General features: G+C 39.7%; 1 protein-coding gene across 4 annotated transcripts in view; it reads right to left on the bottom strand.

Moving 5' to 3' along the window:
• The window catches only part of MYPN (myopalladin), an 86,762-nt gene extending 60,720 nt beyond the window's left edge, over window positions 1-26,042 (bottom strand). The window contains exons 1-5 of one of the 4 annotated variants that reach the window (XM_072423143.1): window positions 25,748-26,042; window positions 25,536-25,615; window positions 23,388-23,523; window positions 8,915-9,015; window positions 8,309-8,346 (exon numbers count right to left, since the gene is read on the bottom strand). In XM_072423143.1, the coding sequence (XP_072279244.1) occupies window positions 8,309-8,346; window positions 8,915-8,917 (41 nt within the window). In that variant the 5' untranslated portion in view covers window positions 8,918-9,015; window positions 23,388-23,523; window positions 25,536-25,615; window positions 25,748-26,042. Of the gene's footprint in view, window positions 1-8,308; window positions 8,347-8,914; window positions 9,016-23,387; window positions 23,524-24,713; window positions 24,874-25,535; window positions 25,616-25,747 lie in introns of those variants that run through there. The other 3 variants (XM_072423147.1, XM_072423146.1, XM_072423145.1) reach the window with 3 other exon arrangements.
• Between the last annotated feature and the right edge of the window lie 149 nt (window positions 26,043-26,191).

Genomic DNA, 26,191 nt, shown 5'->3' with positions numbered 1-26,191 from the left:
CCATGTTATAAAGTTTGAAAAACACTATTTTAACTCTTTCAAATTTTCCCTTTTATGCTTTCATAAGCGCATCACCACAATCATGGAAACATGCGCAGATTCCACAGAAACAATTCTGTATGTCAATATGTTGGCTCTACAGTAAGAAAACTAAAGAGGGTGAAGTATCACTTTATTTTGGAGTGTGTGGAACTATAGGGTTCCATCAGAGGTTGCCTGGGGTCTCCTGAGCAGTTGTGTATTGATCATTCACTTACTGCACAGTTCTGCCAATCTCACTTGGGAGAACCAGTGGCAAGGAACCGGTGATTAGAGCAACAATCTTAATCCTAGTACACACAAGCAGATCCACTGCCAATGTTGACCAACCAGGCTGATTTACGTTCTGGCAATTAATATATTAATACATACAAAGTCTCAGAACAATTGTTTTTCTCAGATAGAAAATGATCTAACTTCAGATCACTCTTTACAAATTTCTGAATGTTCCAACAAGTCCAATTGCATTGGAAGTGAAAATGACCTGCGTATACTAGGCCCAGGGGATCACCTTACAAAGCCAACCAACATTAGAAGGCCCTTATTTACTGACCAACAAAGCACAATAAATTGAACAGCAACCAGAGTTATGGTGGTAAATAGGCACTAACACCCCATTAGGTGAGGGGTTTCCTGAGACCTAACATTATTTCAAAGAATGAAAAGGCAAAATTCGGCTGAGTACAAACTTTTCTTTTAATTCATTTTCAAACTAGTTATATACAAAGAAAACACTGAATAATCTGATTGGTCACTTTTTCAGTACTTGAATTCTAAACTAAATTTGAAGTAAAGTAAAAAGTACAGACTTGCTTTACAGACCCAAACATAGTTTTTTAATAATAAAGAACACAATTAAATGAAAACAGTGGAAATGTAATCTTCAATCAGAAGCCCTGGTTGCCTGGAGGCATCAGAATGGGTTGATTGTGGCTAGATTCACCCATAATTTTATTTTACACTTATAGCATTTCCAATTGTGACAGCCATGCACTTTGACAGTTGGCCGCTAGATGGCAGAACTAGTCATTGTTTTAATAGGAACTGAACAGAGGAGAGAAATTCACTTGTCAGCTAATTTCAGATGAATTGACAGGGATCATTTATAAATAGAACAGTTTGTGTGCATTACATTTCTTTGAATAATACACAGATTTTCAAGAATATAATATTATATTTAGGGATCAAATTATAATAGTTTTCACCAAAGTTTCAACCTACATTTACCTAAATTTCTCAAATATTTCACACTGGGTTCAATTTAGTTGAACATATATAAATAGACCCATTCATTTTTTCTACCCAGATACTTGGAGGTATCTTTGTTCAGACAACATCCACAGTCTACTTCCTAGACTGGGATTCTGTCCCAGAGAAGACAAAAGGCATTTAAACCTGGTACATGAACAACAGTCCAAATGTCCCACACAATTCTGGCACTTCTTGCACCTTTTCATTTTGTTACCATGTACTGTACTGTCTAATTGTGTAAGAGAACTAGCAAATTAAAAACTGACAATGCCCAAAGTCAATGGAGCTACACTACACAGGCACAGACAAGGACTTGTGGTGGGAAAACACAAACATATGCATGGCTGCAGGACTTTGAATATCAGGATGTAGACAACTGTGGAAAGGGAGAGTGAGTTAGGGTAATGTAAGGGGTAGGGGAGTGAACATTGTGTTAAAGTACATTTATCTTTTAAAGGGGACCTTTCAGTAACCTTTATGTCTGCATGAATAAATTATTGACATGTCACAATGTACAGCAACAGTATCATTTTACAGCTGTATTTTAAAAGAAGTCATTGAGTGCAAGTAAAGTGACTTTACCTAGACTGAGATGATGTCATTGGTCTCTTGTATCCTAAACAAAATATTTCCTCACTTTCCGCTACTCTAGTTGTCAGACTACATTGTCACATTCTTAACTTTAGCCATTGATAACCACAGTTCCTCCAGAGGTATAAAGGGGTTTCTCGAGATGTGGCTAATTAACTTCCCATCTGATTGTACCACCATAGTTTCAGGGTCAAGGCCACATAGCAGAGCCAATGGCATGATACTGTTGATATTTTTATTTGCCTGTGAGAGTGTTATTTAGACCACCACTGTAAGGGGACATTCTTTCCACTAGCCACTGATAAAAGAGTCTTTTCCCCACAGATTCCCAATGAACTTTTTTTAGCATGTGTTTCCCATGAAAGTTATTATAGAGATCCCTCTGGGGTAAAAAGTTCATAAAGTCTGCTATACTTTATAAATTTGCCCCTTTGATTTCTCTACATAAAATGATTCTGCTAAAGCCTATGTGTCATCTGAATAAACAGTCTGGTGTTTGTTTCATGCTATCAGTATGTACTAATAATCTAAATATAGTCGCGGCTCCTGGGCCATCTAACGCCAAGCTTAGTGAGGAACATTGCAAGTTGATAAAGGCTAAAAACAAACCATTAAAACTGAGCAGATCTGCTAAACATTCTTTTGACAGCTTTGTGTTTGCTAGTTTCACCCCTGTGTGGTAGGTTAACATATGCACACTACTTGTATATTAATGTTTGTTAAGGCAGCTCATACATTTTGAAACTGCCCCTGCCTTTTTTTAGGAAATCATGGCAACACATGGTGGTGCATTGCCATTACTACCACATAAGAAAACAGTGTTGGCTTTCTACTTTCAGTCGTAGCTTCGGCCACCAGAAAGAAATATGTTTTAAATGTTTATTAGCAAACGTTTTAAAGATAGCTATTGAGAAGAGATTCAACATAACATACAGGCATTGTACACAAAAGAAGGGTGAGCAGGGAATGGATGGCTTTGGTAAAAGGACAGCTAGTGAATGGGTCTCAAGTTGGTTTGGTAATAGCAAAAGGTGTAGAGGCCTCCTGGCCAAGGTAGAGATGATCTGATGCTGAGGCTGACAACAAGCCATAATTGTGGTCAGAAGTTCCAGGATCGGGGAAGGTAATACTCGAGGTCAAGAGGGAATGCTGAGATGGACAGAGTGCTTATAAATAAAAGGAGGCTGGGAATGCTTCAAGCTGCTAAATAAAGGAACTGTTAGGGCTGCGCCTCTCCATAAACAACTAAAGGGTGAACAGTGGGTGGGTGACCTGTGAGTTGCATGATACATAAAAAAAAAAATGCCAGACCAATATGAGTAGATATGTGTACTCACCAATCAAAGATCTTAAAGTAAATTTTATTAACTCATATGCATGGGTGTTTAGGCTATATAAACAGGACTATATTCTTGACAAGGTCTATTCAATAAAGAACTCCAAAAAGGCATTGGGTCCTCTATATTGTCATAGAGAACTTTTTACAGCATGGCTACATCAATGATGCAGGACAAATACTTTTTTTATCATTTTTTTCATTAGGAACATCTTGGAAGTCAACAGAGAACACAAACTATGCAGTTGACAGGTGCTGATTACTGGCAAAGCATCAAAGGTGTAATTTATGTTTGGCAAAAACTGATGACATCATACATAAATCAATTCTACTGTCTGTTCCAAATTAAAGATTAAAAGATCAAGTGTTGGCATTTATTTCTTAAAATATAATTAATATGACAACATGTGTTCAGGTCCTGGTATATAAAAAAACTGGATCTAAGATTTCCTTGGAGAAAGGTAATTTGTATTTGAACTGGTGAATAGAAATAGAGGAGCCTAAGGATGAGCTTACAACTGATCATCAAAAGAATAGAAATGGTTTCAGCTAAGCATGATGGGAAATGGAGAAGAATAGGATAACTGAAAGGGGAAAGAGAAGGGGCTCTGATTGCTGGGGGTGGAGGTGGAGGGGAGTGAGGAATGGCAGTAGATCAAGTTCCACTGTGACATGATACATTTCAAGAGCTGATCATTGACTAGTGGGTCAAAAGAGAAGAGTCAGAGAGAAAGCTTATCATGGCCTGTAAAGAGGATTCTGACCTACAAATTAAATTATATGACTCTTATATGATCTTATATCTTTTAGGACCATCGCAGTTTTCACAATAATCTACCTGACAACTGTAATATCTAGTTCTCCAGAATAGAGGTAATTATATCACATTATAATATCTCACTTCTCCAGAACATCACCCCAAAAATTTTAAATGAAAAAAAGAATAATTTTAATATCCTTGAAGAGGATAGATTCATGGTGTCAATAGTTTTGAAAAAAATAACGCTGGAAATTAAAAATATATTAAATTCTTCTATCTTTTACAGGTAGTAGCTAGGTAGTTAAATTGTGATATTACTTCTTGAATGTAATGCATTGACAACTCAGAACAGCAACCCCAGTGGTACCCTTCAACAACCCAAACATAAACCATAGTCCTCACAGGCCTCTCAGTTTTTCCAGATTCTATGAGATGAGTGCATAAAGGTAAAGAGTTTATCCTTTGACCAAATATGTTTTTTTTAGTTTGGAAAAAGTGGTAGGAGATTAGGGGTGTTTTAACTACTATACGGGACTCCAGAAAAGTTTCCTGCATTTGCTTTCATAATAAACCAGACAGGAAGAAAGGGAACAGGCAAACAGAGAGAAATAAAATGCTAGCTTTATCTTACTCTACTGAACAAAAAAAAAATATCAAAAACAATATACTTTTATCTGTGCTTCTGGGAGTTTACTTTATTTCCGGTCTGGTGATACTACTGTCACGGGGACAATATGTGAGGGTAACTCTAATAAAGCCCTAGATAGCAGTGAAAAACAGAAGGGTTTAAAAAATATATGAATAAATAGATAACGCTAAACATACATTTTTGGAGCCAACTAGCCCTAACATGTGCTAGGTTTAAGGGATACTGTAAATTTGATGAAATGTGATACATTTGAAGCATAGTAATCCAAAGACTACACTTTAAAGTATTACAATATAAGAGTTGTGGCAATTCTATTATTAGGACAAAAAAATATATCTGAGTACTGTATACAATAGTGGAATTAGCGTGGAAGTTCCAGTGAGGCTAAGATTGATGTAAATGCTTCAATGTCTTCTCTAAAGCTTTGTATATTATTGTTCCAAATCAATACTGTTATTTGAATTGCTAATGCTAATTCAATTACAAGGCCCGATAACTTTTACTATTGATATCCATTACTGATATGTAAGGTTTCTTATTCTAATCTACATAACCTATGTTAGCCCAATAATCCATTAGAGTGTAACCTTCCATTCCTGTTACTTATGAGGTTGTCCACCACTTATGGCTATCATGTTTTCTGTGCCATTACCATAGGCCGGTATCAGTTTTCAGAGGTTAAGTTGCCCCCACCTTGCCCACGTTAGTTCTAAACTTTTAAGTATGCTTTACAGGCAACTTACCAACTGCAGTGTTTACAATCATTGCATTGGCTAATGTCAGCAGAATCATATCCTGTCAAGCTTCATCTTGCCCTGCCATTGGTTGCTAGGATTTTATAGCCTTTCTGCTCACAGTCACCAGTTGCCTGTTGTAGCTCAATTTTAGCTGACCTGCTGCTGGTGTGTTTATTTGTTGGATTTACTGTTGCTAAATCTGTCTGTTTCCTGACCCTGGTACTGTATGCTGCCCAAATCAGCCCGTGACCCGACTCTGCTTGTCTCCACTCTTGGATACCTCGTTTGGCAAACTAATTCCTGTATATGACTTCTGGCTCTGTTTTATGAACTTGCCTCTGCTACAATGTCATCTTTTTATTAAGGTCTGGTTGGATTTTCCTGGCAAATCGCTTTTGATTTTCCTTGAGTTGGGCCAGCACTGGAGTGGTCTACTGGGTGCTCCCCTTCTGTTTTCAGAGGCATAGACATGAGTAACTGGCTAGTTCAAATGTGTAAGCTCTGTGCGGCCATATTTAAAGGGGACCTTTCATCACATTTTAACATTATGCATAAGGGCGGCTACCGCTGCGGCTGCAAAGATTAAAGGGGACACCCATAGCCTTCTGTGATCCTTGCATCACATATCCCAGCAGCTGTGGTCTGCTCCTTTTTGAAACTGGACATGTGTCATCAAGGGAGCTTTCCTCTAATGTAAAAAAAAGTGCTCAATCTCACACATGAGCAGTGAGATCAGCATTCTTTTTTTTACATTTTGAGGAAGACATGTTTCCAGAAGACAGAATCAGGAAGACAGAAGAATAAAGATGGCGGCACTGGATGGGATGATGAGCCCCGGAAAAAAGAGGGAAGCTGGAACAGTGAGGGACTTGCTGGGCTCCATTTGTTGTCAAAGGCTTTTCTAGCCACTAGTAATACACCCAACTAAGGGGTCTTTCTGGATGATAATGCCACAAAAGAATAATATGGCCCATGACAGGGAGAATAATTGGAATAGCTAACATGGCCACACACGTACACAATGCAGAGATATGGTGAGAACTGGTGCAATATGCATACCTGATAGCTAGAAGACTAGCAGAAACATATAATGACAGGACACAATGATAAAATGGTATGCACATTTATGAATGAAACCCATGCATTTTGTTTGGTTTATGTCAACCAGGGGCATTGCATGAAATATTATTATTAATATTATTATTATTATTTTACGGTATTTATATAGTGCCAACTTATTACACAGCTTTTAGTCCATAGTCATGTCACTAGTATTGTCCAGGGTTTGTCATTCTTCTGATACCCTAAAAAAATATGGGAGGTACTGTAACTATAAATAGATTTTGTAGCATGAGGATTTAAAAGTGAAATTACAACTGAAAGTGTATAACTAGTTATTCCCTGTTATTCCCCAAAACACCATGCTAACTCCCAGTTGTGAAAATGGTAATTTCTAATCATGAAAATCCATCCAAATCATCCAGGTTGACTGGATACATTGGGCATGATTTATTAAATCTCTCCAAGGCTGGAAAGGATATACTTTCATTAGTGAAGCTGGGTGATCCAGCAAACCTGGAATGGATTTCTTAAGTAATTTGCTATTTGTTAGCAAATGTTTTTAATCTTGGATCAGATCCATTCCAGGTTTGCTGGATCACCCAGTGTCACTGATGAAAGTGTATCCTCTTCAGCCTTGAGGGCTTTAATAAATCAGGCCCATTAACTCCACCAATTAGAGTGCTTTTAGAAAAAAGGCACAAAATCCAGGCCATTAAGAAAAGCTTTAAAATGACTAATCTTTATAAAAATCTCCTACACAATGAATGCGTTCCAAGGTGAGGGTGCGCTCTCTTTCTCCAGTCAGTCACTGTCTTCCAATAACAGTTGACATTGTTTTACACTACTTTCCTACTTTTATTTTACCTCTCTTCTTGTATTATTACAGTGCTACTCATTTACTTTTCAACCCCCCTCTTCCTAATAGTCTGCTTATAACGGACCAATATTTGTAACAACATTAAATTTACATTTGTAATGCATCCTGGTTTATGCTGTGATGTTTTTAGTTGGTGTTTGTCTTATATTAATTGCTATACAATATTACAATATACAAAGGTTACAAAAGCAACAGCTAAACCATGCAGAAAATGTTCTTTTAGGTTTTGAAAAATTTTCTTGAAGTCATTTTTTTTTCAAATAATTATTCCAGAAGCCTGAATAACCAATATAATATAGCAAGTTAGTGTAGGCCACTAGCTATTTCAAAATAGTAAGGTATCACTCCCTAATATTGTGGAGATTCTAAAATGAGAAAAAAGCTGTGCAGTTTGTGGTCCGTGTATTATGGTCTTTCTATTGTACACAGCCTTGTGGTATTGTTAATAAAATGGGCCTGAAAGCTCTCCAAGGCAGACTTTTATGGGAGAATCTGGCTAATCCAGCAAATCTGAATGGATTTTTAGAAAATCATTTGCTATTAGTTGGCAAATGTTTCCAGTCCTGGACCAGATTCATTCCAGGTTTGTTGGATCACTCAGGTGTACCCAAGATAGTATATATTCTCCATTCTTGGAGAGCTTTATTAAATCAGGCCCAATGTGTTTGTTAGTGGGTCATGCAAATGAGCCATTGTTTATTACATTTTCAAGTTGTGCTACGTCCAACATGCTTTAAACATAACACAGACAACAAAAAAACACAGACATGTCTACCACCACCCACTGGGATTTCAACCTTTAATAGATAATTGATTTGAAAGGTCAGGAATATCAAATAATGTGATCTAGATACTATTTTAGTATACATGTATACATTTGTAACACTTATGACCATGAATGTCTATCTAACGATTAATATATTAGGGCTGTCTTTTAGAACAGTGAGAATATCATGCTGCCCCCAGATGTGTTATTTGTAAATGAATTAAGGAAAAAAACACTCACTCATCTCTAGCTTCCTTTGGTTGAGAACTTTCCTGACCCTAAATAAGAAAACAGATATTATTTGGCATAATGGCTTGACCTCTCTCAGAACCAGAATTGTCGTTGGGCACATAAGCTATGTGCTTCTAAATGACTGGTAAAAAAAAAAGTGTCATGTAATGCAATTCAAACCACTGCTCAAAAATTGTTCTACTCACATACATACACACACGCAAACACTGTACTGAAAATAAAAACATTCGACTTTGTGACAGAGTTTGGCAGATTTAAATCGTTTTTGGGGCAACTTTGCCTGAGAGGTAGCCAATAGGTGAATTAGCCTACCAGTGTCTGGGTAGGTGGATAGACCCATTAAAATGACAATTCATTTTGAATATATTCTCTAATGTACTGTTTTCTTATTTTAAAATAATTTTTTATTTTTTTTTTAATTTGAGTTATTTGCTGACTCTTCTTTGGCTAATTCAAGGAATCCAAATGATAAACCAAACAATTAAAAGCAAACACTCAGAAGGGATTACCAAGGAGCTATCTTATTATGGTCTGGTATTAGAACATCTAAAACGCCCACATGCATGACAGTAAATGGTGAGACAAAACATTTACCATGAAGTCGGAATACTGATTATGAATATATCTTCTCTTGTAGGAATAGAAACCAGTTTAAAGGTGTGATGAATCAAGACTTCAGTTTACCTTGTTTATATCTGTCAACAAAACACAAGAAATAGTGGTACATTAAAAATTACTCAAAGAAGGTAATGCAGGGGGCGGTTATCTGCAAAATTCTGCAGAAGATAATAATATGTATTAATTCTAACATTTGTCTAGCTGTCTAAGTATTTTTTAAATGCATGCCAATTAGCACACCTATCCTACACATCACTACATAACTGCATATGCACTGATTTGTCAAAATCAGTGCATGGGTGTGAGAACTTGGAAGTCAATATTTGACTATACTCATCATGCAAAAATAGCTTTTCCTAACTTTAAAATTGTGGGAGCCGATTTACCATGCGCCCTTTCATAGAGGCTTCTCAAATCAAGGTAAAGGAAATCAAGGCATATTATTTATAGTAGCCCACATCTATGCTTGTAACATTGGCTGGCATGATGGCTCTGTGATTTAGCCTTCTGGTTTTTCACCTTTGCACAGTTGAATTCAAAAGGAAAGGACACAAACAGTGGCATCGTAAATAATACAGAAATCATCTCAGGCAAACATTTTCTTAACACTCACATTAGCTGACATGGTAGTCATATGGCTTAGCTTTCTGGTCTTTCATGCTAGCACAGTTTAATCAAAAATGTAAAGACACAAACAATAGCATTGTAAATAATACAAACCTAACTTCTAATTTTCCTCATATTCACCTACTGTGGGCACATAAGATTTCAAGCTACTCTACGGGACAATTGGTAGAGTGTCCATGAACTCTGTAAAGTGCAGAACAATATAAGAACACAATACAAAAAAAATGGGTAAGCTCAGTTGAGTAAAAATGTTCATGAACTAGTACCAGTGTTAAGGTATATGATGTAATGGACTAGGAAAAGATGAAAAGGGAAATTCACTTTGGAATACAATATATTGAAATGTATGATGTGCACATCTAATTGTCTTTTAATAGCTGTGCAGCCCTAACAGCTCACACTAGGCCAATGATAATCCCAGATATTTAGCAGAGTGGATAAACTGCAGGGCTGACCTTAAGCTTTTTTTCACCTCATAACTGATGACATATAAGTCGGGATAGCATCATCATTAAAGAATTATCAAGCAGTATCTACTTTAAAGTGACCCTATGCAGAATCAAAAACAGTTTCTAAAGTAAAGACAGGTATGAGTTTTATTCAGTGTCTGTGTTCCTGAAAAGCTTCTTGGATCCTAGATATAGACAGTTCATTGGGCTTCAACTTCTACACATTTTAAAGAATAAAGGTTTGGCATTTGACAGGGTGAGGCAGTGGGAAAAACTCAATCTCATTGCAATTCGCAACAAGTTTAGCTTCTTCAGGAGTAAGTACATGTTTCAAAGCATAGAGCGTTGATAACTCTAAAAATGGCTGGCTTGGAGCTCGGTTGGCACCTAGCTCCATCAGCTTTTCTCATTGTTGGAGCTATCAACACTATAAACACATTTAACCGATTTTGATATGTACCAGAGAATGGCATCATTTTTTTGGTGAACCTAAGTTATTCCTGTATACTTTCCTATTCTAGCTTGAAAGCATAATATACATTGGTTTCCAAATGTGTACTACTGCAGCATAATATGTTGTAGTAGTTCTTAGCACATTAGTTTAGGCAAGAACTCTTAGCTTTAAACTGATGTGCACAGGGCTACTAAGCGTAACTTGCAGCCTAAATAAACAATGGTGCATATGCAACTCAGTTTGTTATGGCAAAAATGTCCTGGAAGGAAAACTCTTTTCTTAGGACTGAATCTTTAATTCTACTTTAACTGGGTATTTCATTTGTTATATTTTAATTTTTAGTTTACTTATCAGTTCTTAGAAATAATGGCTTGATTGAATTGATTTTTTCAAGCTAAGTAATTTTTCTTTTCAGAAAACATTGCATTTTTGTAACTTCCTGCACACCGAACAATCTTTTTAGCCCTCCCAGCTACCTTCTGTGAATTATAGTACATGTCCTCATCATTATTATTATTATTAATAATAATATTAATAATAATATCAATAAACTTTATCATAAGGTGCCAACGCTTTACAATAAATAGGGGTTGCAAATGACAAACCTGGACTATGTAATGAGATGGGGGGAGGGAAGGAAGTGATGCAAAATAGGGGAACATTCTAGAATGGCAATGATACTACTATAAATATTGATATTTTTCAACCTAGGGACAGGAAGTGTGCTACTGGCAGGATTAACAAGCGACAATAACATTAAAAGCATCCTGAAACAAAAAAAGAATTTAACCCTACTAATAAGCTGAAAAATATTTCAACTTTGATTTTTAGGTCTTATGTTTAAATTGGAAAACCCCTCTAATAATTAAATATTGCAAAACTCTGTCACTTTTCAGGTGTCAATAACTCACAGCTGTCAGCAATTCAATCCTGACTAAAAGAAAGCATTACAAATATCGTGTTACATCTGTACCTGATCCCCGCAACCTCCTGTATGTTCCTGGGTGAAGAAGGCTCACCCTGTGAAATATGGACAGCTGCACATTCTTATTTTGTTACATTATAGCTGCACATAAATATTTCTGGACCCTGAAGTCATTCATGGGCTTACCTCAAAGAAATAGGTATTACTTACTCAGGAGGTATTTACTCTATAAATGTGACACGAATATAGAAGGTATTTATCAGTGAACTTTGGGCACTGCTAGGAAATACTCCAAGCTATCGCTTTAGTGAATACAATTATAAATCCAGGGCTGATTCATACTGCAATCACATGGCAGCAGTCTTAATGTCAGTGACAACATGGGAATACTTTGAGCACAGCAGACATAGCATGTTTAGAAATTTGCAACTAAATAAGGTAAATAGACAAGTTTTGGATCACCTGTTTTGTTACAGGCTTCCTGCAGGAAATATGGAAAAATACTAAAAATATAAAAGCATACCATCACCTAATATGAAAATATAGTATATTGCAGCTTGCTAGCTATTGCAGCTTTTGGTGGCTGCATTTGTTTTCTTTTCAATATTTTTCTCTTTTGTTTCACTTACTGATGCTTGCAACAATTCAAAAACAAGTTGCGTTGAATCTACAGGGGTAGCCATGACTATCACCCAGGGTGGGCTTCAAATATGTCTGCCTTTGCTCATCTCCAGTACATGATTGATGGTGGGATGGGAGATTAGTAGTTTGCACAATAAAGATATAATTGTTTGTGTTTTCCAGCATATCTAGGAACTAGTAAATTGCAATATAATATAAGCCTTACTAAGAGCTGACAATAAAAAGTGATAGTAATGATAGCCAATACAGTCATGCATTATTATTCAACATTTACGTTTACACAGAGGACAAAGAACATATGCTGAATATCTTCAATCCTAATCCAAGCATTCATCTTTCATGGTTAGTTAGTCTGCTAGCTAAATCCTCATAGTATCCCCCAATATTTTCACTTTCTGAATATCTCTAAATCTAAGCCTCTGAAAACTCAGGCCACTGCATCCCTTTATGAATGTATTTTGAAAGAAAGGCATAGCAGTGAGAGTGACTGGCCAATTCATTAGTAATAGGAGCCTCAGTGACAGAAACAGGCATATTCGCAAGTGAAAAGTTCCTTACTAACAGGCCAATTTATGAATAACAGGTATGGTAGTAAAAGGGAGATTCACCAGAAACAAGTCCATTAGTGACAGGCCAATCCACCAGTAACAGGTACAATAGGGACCGGGAGATTACCTAGTAATTGGTTCATAGTAACGCCCACCACCAATAACTGGAGTGAAAGGGAGACTTGCCATTAACAGGTAAGAAAATGAAATGCTAATTTACTAGTAGCAAGTCCCTTAGTGAGAGGCCAATTCACCAGTGATGGGTATGACAGAGACAGGGAGATTCACCCATAAGGAGTCCTTAGTGACAATGACTGGGAGATTCACTCATGACAGGTAAGATAATACGATGTTCATTTACCAGTAACAGGTTCAATAATTATAGAGAGCTTCACTAGTAACATGTCAGGCCAGTTCACTAATATCAGGTACAACAGTAAAAGTGAAAGGAAGAGTCAGTAGTAACATTTATAACCAAAACAGGAAGATTCATTGGTAAATCGTATGACAGTGATAGTAATAAAGAGAATCACTAGTAACAAGATTGATTAGTAATAGGTCTCCTAGAGACATAGAGATTCATCAGTAACAGGTACAACACTGACAAGGCAATTGAAAAGTAACAAATCCTTTACTGACTGTAACATTCGGTAGTAACAGGCCCCTTAGAGACTATGACTTTCACTAGTAAGATTCAGATTCTAGGGACATGCTTTAAGATGTAAATTCCTTAGTACCTGGCACTTTATGGCATTGCTTTATACTCACCTTCCTCGGCCCCTGAGGTAATGTCTGGTGCCCCCGCTGCTCCCTGTCTCCCTGGTGGCCAATTGAACAATTCAGTGCTTGGTGGCAAGATGGTGTAGTGGAGGTCCCAGTTCTCCTCTGTCCCTCCCCACCTTCTGCCTGTTCCAAACTTTGAAATATCTTGTCCTGTCTCTCTGGTCTATGAGGTGGCAGAGCTTAGATTTGCTTTTACATCTCCTCTTCTTGCTGCACTCTGCCCAATCCTCTAGCAAGGAAGGATCACTGTAGTAGCTGGTATTTTAGGATAAAAAGCTCACTCAGCCCTAAACATTAAATGGGCTGCAGGCTGGTGGGAAGGGGAGCTGAAGATATGGGGAGTTAATCTTAAGGGCTGGCAACCTGGCTTTATACTTGGACTTTCTGGGTCAATCCTGGAGAAATCCCAGCAAAGTGAATAAGTGAATTTTCATCATCAGTAGAATTTTCAGTGGCTGAATGTCATTAGTCCAATGGCTCAAATGGCAACAGATGGGACAATAACCGAGTTTATATTTTCAGTGGTTGTCCGGTGGCCAAACAGGATCACTGCAGAACCTGGAAGAGTCAGTTGGGCAAAAGGTGGTCTAAGAAGACAGGGTGACGACTGGATTATTGATCTGTCACTGCCGCAAGAAGGCAAACTGAAGGGTAAGTGTGTGATTTTGCTGTGAATATGCATGATATGGTACTAAATTATAATTAATAACTTTTAGTGCCCATTTTCCTTGCAGCTGCGAGTTGTGAAAGAGTTAAGTGTCACAGCGATCTCCTGAGATGGTAAAGGCCAGTTGAGCCCTTCTACAACCTGTCCATAGATTTTTACTGTGGTAAAATGAAAACAGCATACATACACACACATAGGCATTAAAGAGATACCTAAACATTTCACTTGAATTTTAATCACTGCTCCTGCCTGTATATCACAACATCTTTATCTTCCCATGTACATGCGCATGATTCATTTCATTTTCAAACCTGCAATACTGACATATTTAAGTGTATATGTTGCATTTTAATTATCACTGATAACATAAGTATACCCTTGTGGGACAAGTTTGTTACTATCATAAAGCCATATGGCTGCAAAGATAAGAGGACAGTAGTTACTTATCCAGCAATTATTCTGCTTGCACTACAATTATTTTTGCTTGCAGTAATGTCTAGTAAGGTGACAACATTGCAAAAACCAAATAAGTAAATAATTTACATGAAAGTCATAAAAAAGGATGCTTGGCCAACAAATACAACTCACTAGGACAGTCATAAATAAGGCAGATCCAAGATGCAGGAGTGTCAGAGGTAGAAGTGCTGGCCCCACTGACAGAAGTGGCCCTTTTAATTGTGGTATTTGTGCTGGCCACTTTAATTGCTTTACCCAGAATTCTCAGGGATGTTGGACAAGCCCTGAAGTGATAAATGCTGAGGAGTACAGGGGAGGAGTGGCCAGTGTGACTCGATTTGATGAGGCAGCAGTAGCTGAGCATGTGAGCTGCAGCCAGATTGTGTGGTCGCCGCCAGTTGATGCGGCGTTAGGCAGGCAGCGGCCAGAATAGCACCAGTGGTTCCGGAAAGACTCAGCTACTGTGATCAGGTGTATTCTGTAGGCTGTCACTGTCCTAGAGTTCCAGTGGGTGGCTGATTCCCCACTGTGCGAGTGCTAGCGCCCAGTGTTGGAAACTGCTATCCCTTTGTATTTGACAATTTCCAATGGCATTCTCCTGTTTGTAACATCCTATATCCCATTCTCCTGTTTGTAACATCCTATAGACCTTAAAACAGGAGTTCCCACACTTTTTTGGCTTGCAAGCTACTTTTAAAATGACCAAGTCAAAATGATCTACCAACAATAAAAACTTGGACTTAATAACTCCCGTGCGCGGTAGAGTTTAGTTTGAAAGGCAGCGCTCCGTGAACTACTAGTGTTGCCTTTGCAATCTACCAATAGATCAAGATCCAGCTGTTGGGCACCCCTGCCTTGGAACCTGTAACCATAGGTTTGTTTATACTGCAAAACTCAAGAGCATTTTTTACTTCCTATGTCTGTTTGTTTGGCCTTACTTACCTTTCCCTTTACATTTGGCGTCACAAACAGGATACGGCCATGTCACACAGTGAGGAACAGAGAGTAGGAGGAACAACGTCGAGCAGCGCTCCCCTAAAGGACGAAAGACGATCAATTTCCCTGGCAGTTCTCACCCCCTTATTCTTGGCAGGGTGCTTACCACAACAGCTGCCCAAATATACAGGGAAAGTAGGGAATCTCAGGGCCCGCTTTGTGAACAGGAAACAGAAGCCTGGGGAGTCTATCCCACAATATGCACTGGAGTTACAAGACCTAGCATCGGAAATACAGCACAGAGAGAGGGGGCAGACTGGTCGGCAGGGCTGGAGTGATACGGATGGATGTCTTAAAGATAAGTTTGTAGAAGGGCTGCTTGCTGACAAAATTGGAGAGACCCTGCGAGAGAAACATAAGAGAAAACCTGATCTAAAATTCCATGAACTGCTGGAAGTGGCTGTGCCTTATCATGAGCCAATTAATGCTGGTTCAAATGCTGCAGGAGCTAGTGAGGGAGACAGACCAGTAGGTTCATCTATAGTCCCACCGACCCCTGCATGGGAGGTAGCCATTCGAAGACTGTCAGAAGGAATGGCTCAGATTCAGACAGAGTTATCAATAATGAAGCAACAAATAGGATCCCCTTATGAACAACGGGTAGAAAGTGCCTCACTAAGGGGAAGGCACGCACCCCATCGAAGGTGGCCAGAGCGAACAAGGTCTCCACCACGTTGCTGGTTCTGCGGTGAAGCAGGTGATTTCCAGAGAGACTGTGCCAATAGAACCCCCAGGGGGGCATTAAACTAAAAAGCCCTGCTGCTAGTAGTCAGGCAGTGGGGCAGCATGGTGATACGACTCAGTATGCAATGGACAAGGATGTGGTAGTGGATTGCCCTATAGTTTATGGGCAATTTGATGGCTGGGAGATTGAGTGTCTCTTTGATACCGGCTCCCAAGTCACTACATTTCAGAAGTCCCTTTCCAGCAGTGCTTCCCCAATAGAAAAGATGAGCCCAAATGCCCCGTAAATCTCATTGACTGCTGCCAATGAACTTCCCATAGAAGTGGTGGGGACCACCTGGATGAAAGTAGAATTGTGGGGACAAGACCTTGGCCAAAAGGGTATAGTGATCACCCGGAGTGCTGGAAAGGAGAGTGCGTAGGCACTACTGGGCATAAACATCATAGGGGAGCTGAGGGCTGAGCTGTCAATAGGAAGTCCTGCACACTTGGGACCTCCCAGGGAAAGGTATTTCATTCTCTGGGTTCACTGGGGATCTGGGAGGCATGCCCTGGGAACAGGAACACAAGAATTGGCACGGTGAAAATTCCCTTTGGGACCGATGTTGTAGTGCCACCTAGACAAGAGTTGGTCCTTCCTATGAATGTCGGCTCGCATCACGAGTTACAAGGTCTCAATGTTCTGGTGGAACCACTGCCCATGGAACGAGGACCATGTATTGGCAGGACTCTTGCAGTAGTCCGAAGGGGCAGAATTCTTATTAGAATTCAGAAAACCCATGCTCTTCCCCTCCACCTAGCCCCTGGGACAGAAGTGGCTCCGCTTTCCTTAATTGAAGATGTTGTTGTGCCAAAGGTGGCCCAACTAGAACTTCAGGGTTTTCGAGACCGTTGTTATGTGGCCAAGTTAGGGCGGCACAAGTGCCAGTGGGGCCGAGAGAAAGTACGAGGGCTAGTAGATAAGTAGACTACGGTGTTCTCCCAGGGGGACTATGATTTGGGCTGCAGCAATGGAATACTTCATGGTATTCCCATGGGAGATAGCCCGCCCATCCGGGAGAGATATCAGAGTATTCCTCTGCAAATGCTGGAACACATGATGCAACAAGGGGTGATTGAGCAGACTAAAAGTCCATGGGCAGCATCAATAGTGTTGGTCAAGAAAAAGGATGGAAACCTTCCTTTCTGTGTGGACTACAGGCGTTTGATTGCTGTCACCACGAGGGATGTCTACCCCCTGCCCCACATTAAGGAATCCCTTGCTGCATTGGGCAAGGCTAAATTTTTCTCCACACTTGACAATTTTTACACACTCCCAGTTGCTGAGACAGACAGGCCAAAAACTGCTTTTGTCACTCCTATGGGATTGAATGCGCCTGCCACCTTCCAGAGGACTATGGAGCACTGTCTGGGCGACATGAACCTAGAAAGTATCCTGATCTATCTGGATGATGTGGTGATTTTCTCTGCCACCTTTGAGAAACATCTAGCCCATTTGGAGGCAGTGTTGGCTCGCTTGCACAGCTTGGGGCTGAAACTGAAGCCGAAGAAGTGTCATTTATTTAAGCAAGAAATTGAATACCTAGGTCATGTGATCTTGAGGCAAGGTGTGCGGCCCAACCCCGAGAAGGTAAGGGCTATACAGAAGTGGAGGGCTCATTTTACCGTGGCAGAAGTCAGAGCCTTTCTAGGCCTGACGGGGTATTATCTACGTTTTATCAAGCAGTAAGCCAATCATGTGGCCTCGATCCAGAAGATACCGCATGGGGCAGGTCAAAAAGGAGGGCCATTCTCTGTTGAATGGGGGAAGGAACAACAGGAGGGGATTGTTGGACTGATGCCAGCACTCAGGGCTTGGGGGCAGTGCTTTCACAAATGCAAGATAGGCAGGAGAAGGTCATTGTCTATGCTAGTCGAAGTTTACACCCGATTGGGAGGAATCCAGTGAATTATAGTTCCTTTAAGTTAGAATTGCTGGCTTTAGTCTGGGCAGTCACTGAGCATTTTGCCGAGTACCTGACGGGAGCCAAGTTTGAGGTCTGGACGGACAATAATCCATTGGTGTATCTGCAGACAGCAAACCTAGTCGCTTTGGAGCAGCGCTTGGACAGCTTCGCTAGCCAAGTTTGATTTCACTGTGCATTATTACCCTGGGAAGAGTAACCAAGCTGCAGATGCTCTGTCTCAACACCCTCTACGCAGGGCTAACTACGATGTGGATGAGGAGGCAGAAGAGGTAAAAATCCCTGACTTGGCTGGGGGAAGACCCAAGGGTGAGCCTCAGGTAAGCACGATTCAGATTTTAGAAGAGGACTTTTGGGCTGCAGTACAGAAAGAGGGTCCTATTATTGCCCCTCTGATGGAAGCCGTGCACATCGGTGGACTGGGCCTAGAGAAAGGGCAAAGCTACTACCAGAGACTAACAAGTTGTTAAGTGATTGGCCCCGTTGGGACGGGGGACGGGATACCATACCGCAGGATGATGTTCCCTCATAACTCCTTGGTAACCTGGCAGATCGTGTTTTTAAGAGGGAGGGCCCTGTCCCTGGCGGAGAGAATTCATGTGGAAGCTGGACACTCGGGGGTTCATAAAACAATTGCGTGGTTTAAGAGACAGGCCACCTGTGTAGGTTTGTTCCAGTTGATCGAGGAAGTCTGCCGAAGGTGTGCTGTGTGTGCGATGACGAAGGGAGCTGAAACTCAGGTGCCGCCAATGACTTGGCACACGTTGTGTCCACTGGAAGTGCTGACCGTAGACTTTCTGAAGCTGGACATGTCGGCAGATGGAATTCTTCCAGGAGTGGTGCTGCTCTCTTAGCATTAAAAAATTACATACCACCCCTTATCACCCGCAAGGCAATGGGCCTTGTGAGAGGTTCAATCGCACCTTGATACAACTACTGAGAGGACTTGCCCCGGAGAAACTGAGAAAATGGACAGACTACCTAACCGAAGTAGTCTGGAAATTTAACCACACGGAGTGTATGCTGCCACCGGTCGCTCTCCTTATCATGTGATGTTTGGACGAGCAACATGGGGGCCCACAGATGTATAGGCTACCATGCCTACGGAAGAGCTTAGCTACAGTCCAACTTCTTGAATCAAAGAGTGGAAACGGCGGTTATTGGAGGTCCAGCAGTTTGTCAAGGATCAAACATGGATGGAGCAAGACGACCCAGGGGCACCCAGCCTAGACCTTGCCCCTGGGGACAAAGTGCTGATCCGTGAAAGGGTGCCCATCAACAGGGTAAACTGCAGACACTCTGGGAGGAAGTTCCTGGAGTTATTGTACGGCAGCCAATTCCTGGTGTTCCAGTCTATGATGTTTTGAGAGAGGGAGCTCGGGAGAGACCAAGACGTTTTAACCGTAGTCTCCTCAAATTAGTTGGGGAAAATGTCCAACTAGGAGGGCAAGTTGATCTGGTGCCAGACAGTACAGCACGGTTGCCCTCTACCCTTGAAGTCCAGTGGTGAATGCCTCCAGTACTTCTCCCCTCACTCCCATACCTCTCAGAGGAAGCCCTAGATCCAGCTGGGTCTATCGCAACGGGGGACAATCCCATTGTGCAACAGGCCCCAACCATGCTTCCTCCAGAAGTACCAGAGAGTACCAGGAGAGCGGCTGATTGAGCAGGAAGAAGTAGAGACCCAATCTCTGAGGCGCTGTCAGAGGGCTAACTTTGGAGGGCCGCCTGCTCGCTTTGTGGAAGAAGACTTTGAGGGGCCTACAACCCTGCCAGAGACAGCAAGTTTAAGTTGGGTGGAGTGTAGTGGGGTGGCCAGCACCCCAGGATGCAGGAGTGTCAGAGGTAGAGGTGCTGGCTCCACTGACAGGAGTGGCCCTTTTATTTGTGGTATTTGTGCTGGCCATTTTAATTGCTTTACCCAGAAATCTCAGGGATGCTGGACAAGCCCAGAAGTGATAAATGCTGTGGAGTAAAGGGCATGAGTGGCCAGTGTGACCGGTTTGATGAGGCAGCACTAGCTGAGCATGTGAGCTGCTGCCAGATTGTGCGGTGGCCTCCAGTTGATCCGGCGTTCGGGCAGCCGCGGGCCAGAATAGCACACAAGTGGTTACTGAAAGACTCAGCTACTGTGATCAGGTGTATTCTGTCGGCTGTCACTGTCCTAGAGTTCCAGTGGGGTGGCCGATTCCCCGTTGTGCGAGTGTTTGTGCAATCCACCGTGTGCATCCAAATGTGGGAGCTCATAGTATAGGTATAAGGGGAAGAAGGGGAAAGAAAGAGGTTTCAGGCTCAGGAGGTTTTTGTGCAAAAATAAATCAAGTGTGTATTTTTCAAGTTACAATTAGTACATACATCAAAGGTACATATTATTTATTTAAGGCTCAATATCCAAATGCCTGGTATTGTCACAGGGTTTGGATATTTTATTCTTGACATAAGACTCTTTCCAATGTCATACAAAGTACATATAAAGATTGAAAACAAGGTAAGAAGGGGACCTGTTATGGCTGCATGATTCCCAATGCGTTTCGCCTGTTATAGGCTTCTTCAGGGGTATAGATTTGCAGAGGTTGTATGATTTGTTTGGTTGGAGTGCAGTCTAGGTAGGGGGGTAAAAGAAGCAGTATTCAAGCTGCATGAAGTTTGATATGTCCAAGCCCAAAGCAAAAAGATTGTTTGAATGTTGTTATAGTAGATTAGGTCTAGTTTTAATATTCATATATATGGTTTTTGTTTCATATACCCTGAATAGGAGTTTAGTGAGAACCTAGTCAAGTAGGTATAGATCTATTTATCCTAAACAAAATGGGGAGGGAGGAGAGGAATAAAGATATCCTATCTTAAACAGCCGAGAGGGCTGCTATTGTGCTAAGACTTGTAGTTAGTCCATACGACCAGGAGAGGGTATGTAGTAATGAATTATCCATGCAACCTCTGGCTGCATGAATTACTACATACCATGCAACTTAAGTGTTGACCACATTCTAGCAAGGATGATGAAAACCTTGCAACAATTCCAAATGTTGCAGCAATTGAGAGAGAATGGACATTTAAACATCAACACAAGAACACAGGGTAACAAAAAAGTTCAAACTGATAATATCAAAAACAATATCTCTAATGCAACCCTTTACACCCTGCTATGTGAGTACTGCTTACTCAAATATATAGTGCGTATGTGTGTTTTTTTATGTTTTATAAATTAGGATAGCCAGTTTACATGTGCACGTCTAACCTTGTCTTGGTGGATCTGCCCACAATAACAAGAGCACATGTGCATGTCTAAAATAGGCTAGGTGGATCCTCCCACAATAACAAGAGCACATGTACAGTTCCCACAGGCCAGGAATCTACACAATAGCACTTTTAACTCTGCCCAGGAGGATCCACCAACAATAACAAAAGCACATCTAACTCTAGCCAGCAGGATTAATAACAACTTGCTCACATGTGCACTCTCCCTAAGCTGATATATCGACCATAATAGGAGCAAATGTGCATGTCCATGGCCAGGAGGATGCACCAACTCTGGTGCCCAGCTGTTATACAAATTCCAGAGTTCTGTCCTTTGGACTAATAAGACAAAAGAGAATCTAAACATAATATGGTGAATGGGGTTTGGATGACAGGGATGTGACCACAATAATAGGAGGCCTTTACTGAAAAAAATGGAAGGTACTACCTTTCAGTCTTTGAACCATAAAACTAGAAGGTGTATACAGATACATTTTTGACTTTCCTAATATGTATATTTGTTATTAGGAATTATGAAGGCTAGTTGATCAAATTCAATTAATTAAAAGGAGCAGAGCAGAGACAGTAAGGATGGGGATGAAGGGGCTAGATGATGATGGACATCCACTTGCTGTATTGATATTTTGTTCGTTAACAATGGACCAGTATCAATAAGGTATCAACCTTACCAATTCAAATTATAACTTCAAGCAATAAAAGTACTTCTTTCTTTTTTTATCAAGCAGCCTAAGATAATCATATAGTAACTAGGTACCAGGAGACCCTATCAGTAGATTTGCGTTACGATGGCAGGCTCAGAAATAAACAATCCTCATTAAAGTTCTTCTGTGCAATTAATAATCATATAAATAATCATACATTTAAAATATTATTGTATCACTGATACAGTTATTAATTTTAGCTGCCCTTTTACGTATGTTTATCTAACCAATAAAATATACTAGTTTCTGATGACTTTCGGATAATGAAGTGTGTTCCAAGTACATGAAATCTCTATAACTCTGTGTGAAACAGCTGACGGCTTCATGGTTAAGAAAAAAGTTTAGTGGGTGTACCATATGGATGTCTTTATTACAGTAAACATTTGTGTCAAGCATGAGGGGGAAGGGAGCTCTAGGTTATAAAAAAAACATTTCGGTTAATCACCTGATAAAAAGATTAACCTCCACAAATGCAAAGACTCATATAGTCCGCCAATATTAAAAATTCAGAATATTAAAAGAACATTTTATGTAACAATTCACTATGCTAGCTTAGTTTAATACAAAAAGTAAACAATTGCATTGTAAATGTAGGACTGTTAACTAATAGCCAAATCTTTGAAAACTGTGGACAACTCAATGGCTAGCACGTGGATCTTAGATTTGCTGTGGTGTGTAATATGACCAAACAATATAAATAGATCATTACAACAATTTACTTAAAAACAAATGACAAATAAAGTGAAAAATTATTTTAATGAATGATTTTCATAAAACATAATTTTTGCACTTTATATCAAGCTATTTAATAGTATAAAAGACAAAAAATAGTCACTGTACTTCTTGATTGCCATTATTAAGATTTGATCAGTGTTTTATTATTCATTGGATATGCTCATTTCTGAACGTAATGGGAAAGTAATATGAAAGCGAAACTTTAAAAACTGTCCTAAAATAGAAGAAATTATTCTAACTTTCTGCAAACAAAGGTAAAATAAGATATAATGCTTATCTGTATTATACAAACAACATACAATCTAAAAAGTATAATACAGTAGCTATTAGTTATAGTTATTAGTTATAGTTATTAGTGTAAAGTTTATTTTGCATGATAATACTTTTGGTCTGATTAGCTATCTCTTCCTCACACATACTTATTGTAATATAATGCTGCCTAAAATCTTCAAAGAAATCGTGACCGAAAACATTTTTCAGTGACATTTAACAATTACACTCTCTGCTAAACTGAAATTTAGTAAGTATATTCCAAGAGCTATTAGAATATGACATCTTACCAGTGTCACACTTCCAGCATCTGCACTTCCTCTCTCTTTCATGGTCCTTGGTCTCGTGCCTTCCTCTGTCAGGACAGTAATGGCCGCTTTCTTTTTTTGCCTTTTTAGCATGCTAATTATAGGTGCCCTCCTCATCCTGCAATGGAAAAAAAAAACATAATGTCATGCCAAGAACTGCAGTGTACACACCACTTGTTGTAGCCTGCAAATTAGGTTTAGACATTTAGGATAGGTCTCCTGGCTGTAATAACCACAGACAGATAACCAAGAATTTATTTAAATTAAATACTTTTTGTAATGGAGCTTAAGTTTTATTTAATAATTTTGATGTGTCTTCAACTATGTGAAAAAGATTGTTCAGTGTTATATTTAATTTGTTTTCGCAAATATTAATAATGTTTCTCAATATATCATAAATATCAGCACAATCCCTTCAGGTATTTTAGAGTTCAGGCATTTGTATATTTATGATTAATCTCAGAATTTCAAAATATTATTGGGAAACTGAATTAGAACTACAGCAAGTTTTATATCTACAATAAAACCCTTAGGCTATGTACACACTTTAGATGATTCTCATTCGATAATCGCCTCAGGGCTGATATCGGACAAGAATCTGGCATGTGTACAGAGCTCGTCATTCGTTGTTCATAGATCTGTCCTGGCAAATCCAAAACAATCAAAATGAAAGTGAAGGGGAGGGAGCGCAGCTGAGTGCCGCTCCGCCACTGTACATGTACAGCTCTTGTTCATGCATCGTTCAGTCTTTTTTAAAGAATCCTTTCCAACGACAATTTATGCACATGTGTACACAGCCTTATATTTCAGGAACTATTTCAGATTATCATCTACATTATATGCAATTGGTTCTACACTTAATAATACCTATTTGTTACACTGTTAGATAATACTAGGAGGAGTATATAGAATAATGAGGAGTTATTTAGTTACCAAATTGCACCAGGTCCATCAGAAACACTCTTCCCCAGTTACTGTTTGAACTCCAAACAGTTCCAAAAATGTAGCTCGTGTAAAACACAAGTTCAGCTTCGCAATATCATACAGTTAGGAATTTCTGAAATGCTTTTGACAACTTTTGGAAATGCTTTTGACAACTTTTGTCTCAATATGACTTGGCAATAAAGTAAAGTGGAAGGTTCTCCCACTCTCTGTAGTAGTGTCTATTGCCACCTCTTATAAATTTAAGGTGTACAAGGAAACAGAAAAGAAAGAGGTTTGAGGCTTGTGTTGTTTTAAAACATTAATTATGTGTTGATAAAAGATTGATTCATACATATCTATATCATAGTCACATTAAAATATTACCAGTCCAGTTACAACTTCACAGAATTGGAATATTCGTGCTAAACAAAGGATTTCTAACACATTGAAAAAATATGATCAGTCTGGTTTATTCCGACATTCCGACGCTTCGCCAAGATTGGCTTTCTAAGGCAGCGGTTGCCAACTGGTGGTGCGGTCCACCAGAAAATTTTGGTGGTCCACGGCTCTGGCTGGTGCACCCCCCAAATGGGGTCAGGAGAAGAACCCCGCTGGGGGGACGCACCAGCCATAGCCGCGGACCATGTCCCTAGTACATTTCCTAGGCGCGGGGAAGTGGGCAGGCTGTATCTCTGGAAACAACCCTGCCCACTCTCCAATTGCAGGCTCAGATCTGCGATGGGAGAGTGGGCGGGGTTATGTCATAATGACATCACTCTGGGGGAGGTTTCTCCCCTTTAAGTGACACCTGGCTCGGAATGCGCATGCGCGGAAGGGAGCCGGTGATTTTAGAGGTCCACAGGACCGATAAGGTTGGCGACTACTGTCCTAAGGGGTTTATTATTTTGGGGACTGTACGGTCTGTGTGAATTGAGATAACATATATTGAGAAAACACATCAAAAACCGAGAACATATCCATTTATATAATCATAGGTGAAAAGAAAATATGAAAATTGTATATCACATTGTTGAGCAAAGGTATCTATGACTTACTAACATATATACTAGCATATAAACTCATTGATGAAAAATATTTTAGATAACATTCAAGTATGACTCATTGATAAAACATATTTTAGGTAACATTCAAATAGGACTCATAATCCTTGTATCAAATAATCACATGGAAAAAGGCTTTGCTTACTTGAATGTAGTGGTTTACAGTGTTTAGAGGTGTCAAAATGAAAAGAGAAGTCAATGTAGTCATTTTGGCTGATTTTCGTGCTGGTAGAAAAAAAAAATTTACCTTTAAAGAAATAAGTTTTGTATGTATACTGGAATTATAAGATATACATGTTTATATTGTGTATACACAAATATGTGACATTTGTCATTCGTTTCTTATCTATGACTTACAGGTATAGTCTCCCTCAGTGGGTAGATAGGTTTATTGAACCAGCGATATTGTTGGTAGCTGAATATTATTTATCCAAAATGGGAGGTGAGGGTCCCTCCAGTAATGAATGTGGATATACACAGAAGCTGGAAGAGATATTTATCTAAACCTAAGTATAAAATAATAAAGGGTATAAATATGCAAAGTGCATTTAAATTATTTTCTATAAGACTATTGAGCCTTTTAGCTTAGGTTTTTTCTTAAAGTGTAGGTATTTTCAAAACAAAGTACTCATATCTATTGCCTCACATAAGTAAAGCCAAACTGATACTGTATACTCATCTTGGCCCTTTGTGTTCTTGGTTGCAATCCTCCAAGCAACATACTATCTGAAGATATGCTTCTGGCTTGAAGGTAGACCTGGCTCGTATTGTTTCTTTAGGGGATCGCACTGGAAGTGGCCC

This window comes from Pyxicephalus adspersus, chromosome 10, assembly GCF_032062135.1.
Source record: "Pyxicephalus adspersus chromosome 10, UCB_Pads_2.0, whole genome shotgun sequence".
In the NCBI taxonomy this organism is placed as follows: domain Eukaryota; kingdom Metazoa; phylum Chordata; class Amphibia; order Anura; family Pyxicephalidae; genus Pyxicephalus; species Pyxicephalus adspersus.
This window is presented reverse-complemented; position numbering and strand designations above follow the sequence as displayed.